At 43.3% G+C, this 15,025-nt stretch overlaps 1 protein-coding gene across 5 annotated transcripts in view; it reads right to left on the bottom strand.

Annotated features, from left to right (window-relative positions):
* Window positions 1–13,523, bottom strand: part of LOC118389799 (RING finger protein 145-like) — a 31,559-nt gene extending 18,036 nt beyond the window's left edge. For 3 of the 5 annotated variants that reach the window (XR_008147226.1, XR_008147227.1, XM_035779656.2), the window contains exons 1-2: window positions 13,347–13,522; window positions 11,622–11,838 (exon numbers count right to left, since the gene is read on the bottom strand). Coding sequence is in view for 3 of the 5 variants with exons in the window: in XM_035779656.2 (XP_035635549.1) it covers window positions 11,622–11,805 (184 nt within the window). In the remaining 2 variants the exon portion in view is untranslated. Of the gene's footprint in view, window positions 1–11,621; window positions 11,839–13,266 lie in introns of all 5 variants that reach the window. The other 2 variants (XM_035779657.2, XM_052529436.1) reach the window with 2 other exon arrangements.
* Between the last annotated feature and the right edge of the window lie 1,502 nt (window positions 13,524–15,025).

Below are 15,025 nucleotides of genomic sequence, written 5' to 3'. Positions count from 1 at the left end.
CCACTGCCCAGTATGAACGTGACAAAAAGCTGAACTTTTCACTACATTAATACAAGTGAATTAGTCCTAATATTTTTTTGTCCCTTAAAATGGACTGACTGTGTACCAAAAAGTGAAATAATTCCCAATATGGATGAAAATACCCTTAAATGTAAGCTGACAGTCTGCACTTTAACCTCAGTCATTGTATCAAGTGCTGGAGTACAGAGCCAAAACAACACTGTCACTGTTCCAATACTTTGAGCTCACCGTTCATGATTCTACCTCCCATGAGAATCAAAATGATGGTGATCCTCTCTCAGATCGCCACGGGCGCTGACTGGAGTCAATGTTTGTTGGTGAACCCAGCCACTAGTGTGCGCGTGCGAGTGGCCCGGTCAGGCAGGATAAGCCAGCCTCACTGTGAAAGCCAGGGTGACGGGGACGGGAGATTAGAGAGGGGCAGCTTAATTCTCCCTCCCTTCTCCCCCCTCAGGCTGTAGCGGTGAGCGGATCCCGCTTATATAATCCTGAGAGTTAGAGCTATATTCTGCCAGCCAGCCCAACCAGACAAGTCACTGCTGTCAATAGGCTCATCTGGCTGCTCAGTCAAAACTGTCACAGAGCAGGAAACAGAGACATGTGAAGGGACGACAGGAGAGGGTAAGCACTGCTGACGTAATGCCGTGAACGAATCCATAACCCAAATACAACCTTCATTGGAAGTCGATGGGGTAACAGAACAAGCTCTGGCTTTACAGAGCCCATGTTCAGTTAGTGATGCCTTCCTTCAGTGCTGAATACAAGTCAGTGTTTAACATTGTGTGGGGGGCTTTGGTTGGAGAGGCTCCTGCTCTGGACTCAGAGTTGCAGTAATAGGGCTGGGAATTACCAGGGACCTCACGATATGATCACAATACTATAGTGCCGATACGATATGTGATTCTGTATGTATAGTGTGATTCTGTGTGTATAGTGTGTGATTATTATAGTGTGCGATTCCGATTTCCGTGTGCAGAGTGCGATTTCCGTGTGCAGAGTGCGATTTCCGTGTGCAGAGTGCGATTCAGTGTGCAGAGTGCGATTCCATACTGTGATTGTATTGCGATTCGATGTTGCAAACATATTGCTCACTATACGTCTGCTGCAGAGGGACCAGAGAGACACATGAGAAAACAGGTTTTGATCAGTCATGGTAATAAAAGTGCTGAAAACATATTGGCTCCCGATTTAAAAAGATGGAGAACAAGCTACAGAAGGAAAAATACTGGAGTGTTGGTGCAGGTACAGCCAACTAGTGCAAAAATATTATTGCAATATTGAAAAATATGTATACACATACATACACATTCAGACCCGTTGACTTTCCCCACATTTTGTTACGTTACGGCCTTATTCTAAAATGTGTTAAAATTGTCCCCCCTCCCCCCTAATCTACACACAATAAATAACAAATACTGACAAAGCAACAGGTTTAGACATATTTGCAAGTTTTTTAAAAACATACGTAAGTATTCAGACCCTTTGCTGGATCGATGTGTAAGACAGTGTGTTCCAGTTTCCGCCAATATCAGGCAACTTCACACAGCCATTGAAGAGGAGTGGGACAACATTCCACGGGCCACATCCAACCGCCTGATCAACTCTATGCGAAGGAGCCCGACTGGTGTCACACCAGAGCCTGACTTTATCCACACTCCCCTTTTATGTAAAAAGGTATCGGTGACCAACAGATGCATATCTGCATTTCCAGTCATGTGAAATCCATAGACTAGGGCCTAATGAACTGTAACTCAGTGAAATCTTTGAAATTGTTGCGTTTATATTTTTGATTAGTAGAATATAACATTACACCCTCTGCTAAAAGTAAATATATAATAGGCTCACAGATAAATGATAAACTGACTGTAAAAGGTAATTTCCTATCCTGTGCCTGGGGAGGGGGATATGTCACATTATTTCATATAAAACTAATATAACGGTCCTCGTGATGTAGCTCGGCCCGTGGCGGGTGAGGACGGGCTCGAGTATCTGAATTGTGCACAGAGAAGAAGCCTTCTGGCCATCGGTCAGGAGCAGCCATGTATGTTATGAACAGAGCACATCCTATTCCTATGTCTGCATTACATTAGGCAAGGCAACATGGGCTGGAGTTTTGGTTTCTGTTTCAAAAAGGGGTTTAGGTGGTGGGCGTGACCAGGGGTGTGGCAGGAGGCACAGTTGGCTTGTAGGTACAGCAAAGTTCGAGACAATTTTAGAGGTCCCTTATCTTCATGGTGTAGAGAATCTTTTGCATTTACGCCAACTTCCTGCAATTAAAAACATGTATTTTAAAAGGTTGAGGTTTTAAAGCAAATTTCCTGCAGCCATTTCATATTTTGGCTAACGTGTTTTTTAAACTTAAACATACGATCTTATACTGGTTAGGGAGTGTTCTATTACCCCACTGTCTAGCTTCTATTTTGATGATTGTTAGTCTAAATATATTAGGTCCATTATCTTCTCAGCAAACTTTATATCTGGTTTAGGTTTACACAAAGCGTTTCTCCATCCCGATTGAATTTTTTGTATTATCTTTGTTTTTTTTAACGCAGTTTGGACTTATCCTTGTGTTTAACGAGACATTAATCCACAGCAATTTGCTATGCAAAGTCATGCAGACAGGACAAAGAGTTGACCGATGTGATAGAACCATCTGTGGGGGCAGTACAAATACGCAGTCCCTGATACGCGCTCCCTGCCCATAAGCTAAAGGGTTGTAGACAGGCTGCTACAGTGCTAAAAGTCCTCAGATTCAAAATATTAGGTGAAACCTAAAAACACAGAAGAATATATTTTCTCCCTCCCTCTCTCCCCAAGACAGACAACACACACACACACACACGTTCAGTTCAGTCAACTGGTGTTCTGCTGCCAAGTGTGTTCATCAGCAAATACCAAGCTCATCGTCTCATCCACCATCTTCAGCCAAGACCACCAAGACCCCAAACACACCCCTGGCGAGGTCATAGAAAGTGTGCGCTTACACACAAAATACAAAGGTAAGGAAAAACAGTCATTCCCATTGATGATTAGCATATCTATCTAGTGACTGCAGTACATGGTGTTAATGGTCTGTAAGCTGGTTATCATGGCCTGTACCTCCTCCACTCTCCTCCCTGGGAAGAAAACAGCTTCTTTGACGTCACTCAGTCCTACTCCCTGCATGGTGCTAGTCCCCCACACAGAGGACATGGTGCGAGGCCCCCACACAGAGGACATGGTGCGAGGCCCCCACACAGAGGACATGGTGCGAGGCCCCCACACAGAGGACATGGTGCGAGGCCCCCACACAGAGGACATGGTGCGAGGCCCCCACACAGAGGACATGGTGCGAGGCCCCCACACAGAGGACATGGTGCGAGGCCCCACACAGAGGACATGGTGCGAGGCCCCCACACAGAGAACATGGTGCGAGTCCCCCACACAGAGGACATGGTCCCCCACAGAGGACATGGTGCGAGTCCCCCACACAGACATGGTGCGAGGCCCCCACACAGAGGACATGGTGCGAGGCCCCCACACAGAGGACATGGTGCGAGGCCCCCACACAGAGGACATGGTGCGAGGCCCCCACACAGAGGACATGGTGCGAGGCCCCCACACAGAGGACATGGTGCTAGACCCCCACACAGAGGACATGGTGCGAGGCCCCCACACAGAGGACATGGTGCGAGGCCCCCACACAGAGGACATGGTGCGAGACCCCCACACAGAGGACATGGTGCGAGACCCCCACACAGAGGACATGGTGCGAGGCCCCCACACAGAGGACATGGTGCGAGGCCCCCACACAGAGGACATGGTGCGAGGCCCCCACACAGAGGACATGGTGCGAGACCCCCACACAGAGGACATGGTGCGAGGCCCCCACACAGAGGACATGGTGCGAGGCCCCCACACAGAGGACATGGTGCGAGGCCCCCACACAGAGGACATGGTGCTAGGCCCCCACACAGAGGACATGGTGCTAGGCCCCCACACAGAGGACATGGTGCTAGGCCCCCACACAGAGGACATGGTGCTAGGCCCCCACACAGAGGACATGGTGCTAGGCCCCCACACAGAGGACATGGTGCTAGGCCCCCACACAGAGGACATGGTGCTAGGCCCCCACACAGAGGACATGGTGCTAGGCCCCCACACAGAGGACATGGTGCTAGGCCCCCACACAGAGGACATGGTGCTAGGCCCCCACACAGAGGACATGGTGCTAGGCCCCCACACAGAGGACATGGTGCTAGGCCCCCACACAGAGGACATGGTGCGAGGCCCCCACACAGAGGACATGGTGCGAGGCCCCCCACACAGAGGACATGGTGCGAGGCCCCCACACAGAGGACATGGTGCGAGGCCCCCACACAGAGGACATGGTGCGAGGCCCCCACACAGAGGACATGGTGCCCCCCACACAGAGGACATGGTGCGAGGCCCCCACACAGAGGACATGGTGCCCCCACACAGAGGACATGGTGCTAGGCCCCACACAGAGGACATGGTGCTAGGCCCCCACACAGAGGACATGGTGCGAGGCCCCCACACAGACATGGTGCTAGGCCCCCACACAGAGGACATGGTGCTAGGCCCCCACACAGAGGACATGGTGCTAGGCCCCCACACAGAGAACATGGTGCTAGGCCCCCACACAGAGGACATGGTGCTAGGCCCCCACACAGAGGACATGGTGCTAGGCCCCCACACAGAGGACATGGTGCTAGGCCCCACACAGAGGACATGGTGCTAGGCCCCACACAGAGGACATGGTGCTAGACCCCCACACAGAGGACATGGTGCTAGGCCCCAACACAGAGGACATGGTGCTAGGCCCCCACACAGAGAACATGGTGCTAGGCCCCCACACAGAGAACATGGTGCTAGGCCCCCACACAGAGAACATGGTGCTAGGCCCACACACAGAGAACATGGTGCTAGGCCCACACACAGAGAACATGGTGCTAGGCCCACACACAGAGAACATGGTGCTAGGCCCACACACAGAGAACATGGTGCTAGGCCCCCACACAGAGAACATGGTGCTAGGCCCACACACAGAGAACATGGTGCTAGGCCCACACACAGAGAACATGGTGCTAGGCCCCCACACAGAGAACATGGTGCTAGGCCCACACACAGAGAACATGGTGCTAGGCCCACACAGAGAACATGGTGCTAGGCCCACACACAGAGAACATGGTGCTAGGCCCCCACACAGAGAACATGGTGCTAGGCCCACACACAGAGAACATGGTGCTAGGCCCACACACAGAGAACATGGTGCTAGGCCCACACAGAGAACATGGTGCTAGGCCCACACACAGAGAACATGGTGCTAGGCCCACACACAGAGAACATGGTGCTAGGCCCCACACAGAGAACATGGTGCTAGGCCCACACACAGAGAACATGGTGCTAGGCCCCCACACAGAGAACATGGTGCTAGGCCCACACACAGAGAACATGGTGCTAGGCCCACACACAGAGAACATGGTGCTAGGCCCACACACAGAGAACATGGTGCTAGGCCCACACACAGAGAACATGGTGCTAGGCCCACACACAGAGAACATGGTGCTAGGCCAGCAAAGTGAGTCAACAGCCTTTAGCCTGCCGAAACAAGAGTCACACACCCAACCTTGCTGCCAGCGTCTCCCCATAGCTCACACTGTTGTGCACACACACGTGCTGATAATGGGATCCTCCATGCCTTGTACAGTACAAATCACTATGCCAAACCACAAAACAGTATCATTGGTTAAATCCTCTTCGCACATTAAGGTAAAAATATACCAACTGGAATAGCAGAGGTGCTGTGACCAGATTGACTTATTTCTCGCCGAGCATCACGGAAAATCCCTTTAAAATACTTGTCTTGGATGGTGGAAAAAAGCTCTACGGGAGATGGAAGGAGAGGAAAATGTGACCGAGACGTTTCACCATGACGACACACACACACACAAAAAAAAGTGGCTGTAGAGAATTGCAGATGTTTCAGGTCAGGCCATGCTTTAAATTATGGCATCATTTCACTGTTTAATTAATTATAATTTTAATGACCTCATGCCTTTCTGTTCTGGTCTGAAACACGAGCATCAGCCACGTATAGGACTGATTTTGTTTGTCTGAAAGCTCAAGTAACTCGTCTCAACCACAAAGTCTAACATCATGCATGGACCAAAAGGGTGACTGGAAAATGGGTTGTAATGATGCAAGGAACCACTTCAATTAAATTATCATATATTAAGAACAGAATAAAAACATAAGCTACTCTCTGCCTATTGGCTTTCAGGCATATTCAAGCCTGTCTCAAAATACAACACTGCCCCTTTTTATGGAGAATGGTTGGCCTATAAAATTACAGCAACATTAGAACCAAATACTTGTCTTTAGGCCAATTGAATAAATAAGGGATCAAAATGGCTAAAGTAATCTACCTCAAAGTGTCGAGGAAAACTGGTTTGAGGAATCAGGCAGAATTAATTTATCAGCAACAAGAGGTTTATTCGAGTAATTGAAGGATTCAAGGAAGACCATGCTCGGGATATTTATTATTTACAAGTTAATCATATATAAAAATAAATATAAATAAATATATAAAAATAAATATATATAAATAAATATATAAAATATATATAAATAAATATATAATATATATATAAATAAATATATAAAATATATATATATATATATATATATAAATAAATATATAAAAATATAAATATACAAATATATATAAATATATACAAATATATACAAATGTATAAATATATACAAATATATACAAATATATACAAATAAATATATAAAAATAAATATATAAAAATAAATAAATATATAAAAATAAATAAATATATATATATATTCTACCTACACAAAGAGCTGCTTTACCCCTCAGAGGGAAGTAAGCCTACATGAGAAATAAGGGGTAATTAGCTCTACCCCCCTATAGCATAAAACTAACAAAAACCTGTTCTAACCTGAGCTTTAGAACCCAAACAGACAGAAGAATTAAAGCTGTCTGGCTTCGTGCCCAGAGATAAGGAGGAAAAACAAACCACTCCTTTGTGTGGTGTATGAAGAGGTTACTGGAGAGCTTTGGAAAATGATAAGTGACTAGTAATGTTCAACTCAAGCATTTACACAGCATTAGATTTAACGAAACCATTTCACACCCACAAAAAAGGCAACTAAAACAAGTTAATCTACAAACTTCAGTCAAGTTTCTGGGGAGATCTATTGACATCATGTTAGAAATATTCTGATTGGCTAATGTTGTCAGAATGACATGGCCAATGACGAATTGAAGGGAATCCCAGTTTTCCAACAGTGTCAGATTGTTTCATCAACTGCCAATATGAAGCACTCGAAGGGCGATAATGCTCCTGTTTATCAATTTGCGAGTGCCGGTAGAGAAGTTTAGAACATCGGACAGGACAATGACATTAATAGATGCTGTGAAAACTAGTCAGGGTACACTATATGTTTTGAATTGGCTACGTAGTTAGTCTATGAAACAGACTAGCCGAACTGCTGCAGCAAAGTCCATCTCTCAATCTCCTCAGGCCCACCTGCACATACAGTGTCTTCAGAAAGTATACACACAAACACCCTGCTACTATTCCCACATTTCATTGTGTTACAGCCGAATTTAAAACGGATTAAACTGACTGTCACTGGCCTACACACACACACACTACTCCATAACGTAAAAGTAGAATTATGTTCTTAGAACTATTTACAAAGTAATACATTTTAAGATGACATGTCTAGTACAAAACAACTATTCAACACCTTTGTTATGGAAAGCCTAAATCAGTTCACTGTGCTTAACAAGTCACAGAATACGTTGCAAGGACTCACTGTGTTCAATAAAAGTGTTAAACATGATTTTTGAACGACTACCACATCTCTGTACCCCACATATACAATTATCTGTAAGGTCCCTTAGTAGAGCAGTGAATTTCAAAACACGAAGGCCAGGGAGTTTTTCCAATGCCTCGCAAAGGGCACCAATTGGTAGATGTGTAAACATGTAATATCCCTTTAAGCATGGGGGAAGTTAATTACACGTACAGCAGCCGACGTCACAGGAAGGCCAAAAATATCAAGGACAACAACCACCACACGAGCCATTTCCTGTTCACCCCGCTATCATCCAAAAGGGGAATACCTAGTCAGTTGTTTAACTGAATGCCTACAACTGAGAATTGCTTTCTATATTTAACCCAAGCTCTCTGAATCAGAGGTACCGGAGGGGGGGGGGGCATAATTGACATCCAGGTAGTCGGGCCCCCCCTGGAACAATTGGTTAAGTGCCTTCCTCACAGGCAAAACGACAGATTTGTACCTTGTCAGGCAGGGGATTTGATCAAGCAAAGTTTCTGTTACTGGCCCAACGCTCTAACCACTAGCGGGGTCAGTGCAGGTGCATCAAAGCGGGGACCGAGAGACTGAAAAACAGCTTCTATCTCAAGGCCATCAGACTGTTAATGAGCCATCACTAGCACATTAGAGGCTGCTGCCTATATACACAGACTTGATATCATTGGCCACTTTAATAAATGGAACACTAGTCACTTTAATGTTTACATATATTGGATTACTCATCTCGCGTTTACTGTATCTTAGTCTGTCACGCTGACATTGCTCATCCATATATGTATATTCTTAATTCCAGTCCTTTACTTAGATGTGTTTGTATTAGGTATTTGTTGTGAAATTGTTCGATATTACTTGTTAGAGGTTGTTGCACTGTCGGAACTAGAAACAAAGCATTTCGCTACACTCGCAATAACATGTGCTTAACACATATGTGACCAATAAAATTTGAATTACATTTTGGATGGTGTATCAATACACCAAGTCACTACAAAGATACAGGCGTCCTTCCTAACTCAGTCGCCCGAAAGAAAGAAAACCTCTCAGGGATTTCACTATGAGGCCAATGGTGACTTTAAAGTAGTTTGAGTTTAATGGCCGTGAGAACTGAAGATGGATCAACATTGTAATTACGCCACAATACTAACCTAAATGACAAGGAAGCCTGTATAGAAAAAAATAAAAAGGTGGCAAAGAAATTAACATGTCCTGAATAAAATGGTTGTTTGGGACCAATCCAACACAGCACCACTTCATATTTTAAAGCAAGGTGGTGACTGCATCATGTTATGGGTATGCTTGTCATCGGCAAGGACTAGGGAGTTTAGGATAAAAAGAAACAGAATAGAGCTATGCATGAGTTAAATCCTAGAGGAAAACCTGGTTCAGTCTGCTTTCCAACACAAATTCACCCTTCAGCAGGACAATAACCTAAAACACATGACCAAATATACACTGGAGGTGCATACCAAGATGAAATTGAATGTCCGAGTGGCCTAGTTACATATTCAACTTAAAACGTACTTGAAAATCTATGGAAAGACTCGAAAATGGCTGTCTCTAGCAATGATCAACCACCAACTTGACAGAGCTTAAAGAATTTTAAAAAGACTGTGCAAATATTGTATAATCCAGGTGTGCAAAGCTCTTAACCCAGAAACACTCACATCTGTAATCACTGCCAAAGGTGATTCTAACATGTTTTGATTCAGGGGTGTTAATACTTAAGTAAATTATATCCATTTTATTTTCAATACATTTGCAAAAATGTCTAAAAAAAAAAAAACACTTGCCACTGTCATTATGGGATATTGTTTGTAGATGGGTGAGAAACAAATCAATTTGATCCATTTTGAATTTAGGCTGGAATAAATGATAGAATAAGGGGTATGAATACTTTCTGAAGGCACTGTACTCAGGATTCACATACCATGACTTGTCCAGGATTGTCATGACCATACAAACTCAGTTCTCTGACCAAAAAGTAACCTATAACTGGTCAAATAAACTTACTAACTAGCAAGGAATATCAACATGTGCACACGTGGCGACACACGGGTCTGCGCTTTGATTGTAAAAGTGCATTTTGAGACTGCAGGTGATTGAAAGACTGCCCGTCCAGGCCGAAATCTGAGGTGAGCAACACTTGGCATCTGGAGGACACTTCTCTAATGATGATGTAATTGTTTGATATTGTGATTTCAATCTATATTCCGCTTATCCAATTGTTATTCTGACTTGCCCCAGACAAGTAATATGAGATGTCAAGCCCTGCCTCCACTGAGCTCTTAGTAAAAGGCCAGTCCCACTCAACCAGAGCATAGCCATACTGGATTTGTTTTTTTAAACTAGGCAAGTCAGTTAAGAACTCTTATTTACAATGACGGCCTACCCCCGACCAAACCCGGACGACGCTGGGCCAATTGTGCGCCGCCCTATGGGACTCCCAATCACAGCCGGTTGTGATACAGCCTCGAATCAAACCAGGGTCTGTAGTGACGCCTCTAGCACTGAAATGCAGTGCCACTCGGGAGCCCAAAATTAGCAGTATTGTGTGTCTGTGTTAATGTGCCATTATGAATACAAAAGTCACCTGTATAAATTGCAGACATTACAGCAATGATGCAAATTCTGAGGACAAACAATGTCAGTCATCCTTTGTATCATTAATTTTATCCCGTCTCAGCTTTGAACCTGAAAACATTTATAAACACAAAGCAAGACAATTCAAGACTTTGTAGGTTCAAAACTGCTGAACATAAACTATATTAATGTATTCCATAAATTACATTCTATGGATGAGAACCAAGCATGAAAAACAGGGACCTAGTTACAGGCTACAACTGCAGTGTTTTTCTTGGTCAGGGCACACTAGCGATAGATTATTTTGGGTGTAGTGCTGAACTATTGGCTAATACTGCAAGCCTGTTTGATAGTTTGGATATGATCATCGTAGTGTACAGTGTCTGTTATGAATGTGATAGTTTATTCTTCACAATGTCACTGGAGAGTTCATCTACTCTGAGGTGAAAAGCTCCCAAGCAGTCTTTTTAAAAAAAATCACTGCATGTCTAATAAATCACTTAATTTAATGAAAATAACTTAAAGATATTTTGTATCATTCATTTCCCTGAGCCTTCTTTAACCCTTCAAAATGCTCTGTCTGATTGTGTGGCTGTTAGAAGAACAAATTAAGAATTTCCATCCCTGATTGGCTGATTTAAAACACACCCCTGAATGTTCATTGGCCTATTATAATAAGATTGGATTGTGACATTATGATCTGGGACAAAAACTCCATCCCTCCTGAACTGGCTGAAATTCCAGGCATTTTTCTCTTCTTCGAATAGATCATTCCCATTTTGTGTAAGAGCCATCTATCTAGAAAATCACATTAACTGCACTGCTCCTTTAACAGTTCATGGCCACTCAAAAAAGTGCAAACTTCTGTAGTAGCCAAGGAAATTCACAACTAATCTGACATTTACAACATCATTAAATTAATTAGTAAGCATTACATTTACCTTGGGGGGCAGTTTAAAATAAGTTTATCATAAGATGAACCAATAAAAATTTCTTGTAAGTATATGGGTGCATTTGTCAAAATGTGCTGCTTAAAAATGTACAGTTGCTATAAAATGAGAACTTAAAGGGCTGCAGAAATGGCATGACCAATTGCAGTAAGCACTGAAAAAGGTGAGGGGTGTGTGTGCGCGCAAGATACTGACCTACATAGTGCAGGTAGAGAGCCAGGTACTTGTACTGGAAGAGGGGGTTGTTGTTGAGACTGCTCCTCTGGATCTTCTGGAAGAAGGAGCTGACATCCCAGCGGTAGAGTATCTCCAGCAGCATGATGCTGGGGACACGCAGCCCCACGTTCAGCACCGCTTCCAGCTTGTCCTTCAATGCCATGGCCCTGACACAGCACGCTACAACCTACTAAGACTGGACAGGGGAGGGATAAGGAGTAGGGAGAAGAAAGCAAAAAGGTGAGATGTCTCAAGTGCTATAACATGTAGGCTAAATACTTGCTTTTATCAAACAGCAGCAAAATTCTGTTTTCTCAGAGTTCCAATTCCATAGATTCACCGATGTGGTGTTTCATAAGCCCATTCCCAGGTAGACATGCACAAGTTGCTGTAAAGGATAGATAAACACAGTTGCATTTGACCAAGAAGAACTGTTAACACTTCAAGCCTCTGCCTGCATGTTCAGACAAATCGAGTCTAACAAGGCAGGAAGGAACTATATACACTAAAAGTGCCTGCACAGAATGTGTTGTAATTCCACAAGTCAAGCCTGAAGTACAGGAAATGAGACCATATTAGGTAACCAGATGTCACTTTCACAATAAACTATTTAAAAAAAAAGGAAAAATACTTATGGGAATATAGATGTAGTAAAAGTAATTTGCTGACAAAAAAATGTGAATTACTGCATTTAATTTGTCATCACCTCTCACTATGGGTCTACATTGTGGCTATTTCCCCAAGAATCCTACATGCTTGGTTGAGCAGGATCAATGTGAATGAAAATGAAATGTTATCCATTAGCCAAACAGCCAAGCATCCCAACTGGTCCCTGCATCCACCTGAACTACTGTAAACATTCCTTCCCATTGCCGAAAGTTATCATGATGCTGCTTGCCTTCACCCTTTCACACGATCTGTATTACAGATTGGTTATTGACCCATCACGTAAAAAACATGATAATAAAGACAGACACTGATGTTGAGTATATTCCATAGAATTACATATAGAACTGATTCAATGTATCACGTCATTTCGGTTATACCACCACCAGTTACAGGATCACGTTTTTGTTGAGGGTGAAGTTATTAAAGCGATTCAAACTTAACTCGGCGTCTAACTACGCTACATGAATGGCTTGTTGTGGCTTGGCTCTGAGCGTCATGACATTAACTTTAGTTACATCGCCTAACGTTAGCCACGGCTAGTTAACCCCGATACCACTTGTGCCCCGCAAGAAGGGTGCTGAATAATCACATCTTTATCATAATCTCATTGTCAATTATGTTATGTAACTTAGAGATCTACAATCATGTTAATTTTTGTCGGGTCGTAAAATGAGACAATATGCTAAAAGTGACTGCATGGGATGGGCAGAGGTAGGACTCAGAAAACTGCACTGGATGCCATCTAGCTAACGAACCGTCAATAGCTAACATTAGCGAGCTGCTAAAAACATCCTAAACTAGCTAGTTAACGTTAGCAATACCATAGGTTTGTAATGGAAAGTACCACCATGCATAGTTAGCAAACTAAAAACGTAACATCAACAGCTGCTCACGATAAAAATGAATCTAAGTTAGCAACAGTTGGCTAGAAGCATTGCTAGTTACGCCTTATTACCGCATGCGACGTGTAGCTAGCTAAGTTAGCTTGCTGTCGCGTTATCAACGTTGTCCCCACGGAAAAAGCAAAGCACCTACATTGCGAGAACGACGTTAACCTCAATTTGATGATGTTTCTCCGGTCTAATATCAAACATTTTTTTAACTAGGCGTCTCCCAAATGAACGGTTTAAACGATGTCATTTTCTCCGTGGGTCGAACCGTCAGCTCTCCTCTCACTCAGCCAGGTAACGGCTTCATAATGAAGACGTGGCTATTGCGCATGCGCCGCAGCTCTTAATTAGAGAACAACTCCTGGCTGGGCTGAGAGAGATGCTGTATTTTTGGGGGGTTATTTTTTTAAAATTGTCAACAGCTTCTAAATTTGTTCGTTAGGTTTGCAATGCTCAACAGAAAATACGATTTGAGCGCAAGCTGATTCCAGAGGTCTAGGCGTCTCATTTGGGATACGCCTGGACAGACCTCTGGAATCAGGTAATTACAGGGGGAATATGCAAAAATCGTTCTGCCATTGAATTGAATGTTGTTCTTATAATTCGCTTAATTTGACCAAAAATGTTGTATATTCAGCTGTTTGAAGCCAAAAGTAAAATACGCAAAAACGAAATGTAAGTAAGGGAAGTATAGGAATAGCACCCATATAACATATCTACTGCTTCTTAGACTTCCTTTCATTGAGAATTACAGTTCTTATAACTAATATTTCTATGTGGATTTTGTCCGGGTAAACTAAAAAAGTTACATATTGCAGTTTTAAACATGGTATTTTACATATTCCTCACTGTTTGTTTGATATACACATGATGTGAGTATATAAACATTCAGCCCTAGTACCTTTACTCCGAGGGGCCTGGTCATTTACAGAGGTAGACTTCTCTGTTAGCCAAAACAACCAAAAACTCCATGTAAACATGAATTGATTCTCAATTGCAATTAGGTTCTACAAACATCAAGCCCTTTTCTTTCATATCAAAATAAAATAATTCATGAATTAAAAAACATCAAAATATACACTCACTGTATTTTGTTTTAATGGCTTTATCACAGTTGCAGCCAACATAATTTTTCAGTGACAACACGTTTCTGGCGGCCTTCTTCCATTATGAGCATGCTACAAACATTTAAACGCAACATGTAAAGTGCTGGTCCCATGTTTCATAAGCTGAAATAAAAGATCCCATACATTTTCCATATGCACAAAAATCTTATTTCCGGTCCGAACCAAAAATCAATGTCCGTGGATGTGGAAATCAAGGCCGTTCTGGACTCCACCAAAACAAAGATGTCAAAAAGGCGTCAGCGTCGGTCCATGCTTACTGAGATGCCTAGAGTGTTGGCTGAAATTGAATTGTATGATCGCCCATCTATATGGTAAGCCTACCTTTTGTCAAACACCAGAAAAAGACATCCAAAAGACATCGGCTCGTGCTTACTGGGGTGTAGCCTATTATATCTGCCAGAAATTGAATTGTATGAATGCCCATCCATGTGGTAGGCCCACTGTTTGTAAAACGGCCCGTTGCATTGGTTTATTAGTCCTGATTCCTATAATGAATCAATTTGGCAATTTAAGCACTGAATATCAGCAACCCAACTTTATCAGGTTGTTATTATGATTATATGTGCAATGTGTTTACACAACGGGAAATGCAGAGGTATATTATTTTTCACTATGATCAGCTTGTCAAAAATGTATGGATAGAAACTTGAAACCACTGATCATGACAATGGGGTGAAACTCCTGAACAACAGTTGTG

Source organism: Oncorhynchus keta, chromosome 11 (assembly GCF_023373465.1).
Source record: "Oncorhynchus keta strain PuntledgeMale-10-30-2019 chromosome 11, Oket_V2, whole genome shotgun sequence".
NCBI classification, from domain to species: Eukaryota; Metazoa; Chordata; class Actinopteri; order Salmoniformes; family Salmonidae; genus Oncorhynchus; species Oncorhynchus keta.
Note: the sequence above shows the minus strand (reverse complement) of the source record. Positions and strands in the feature narration are given on the sequence as shown.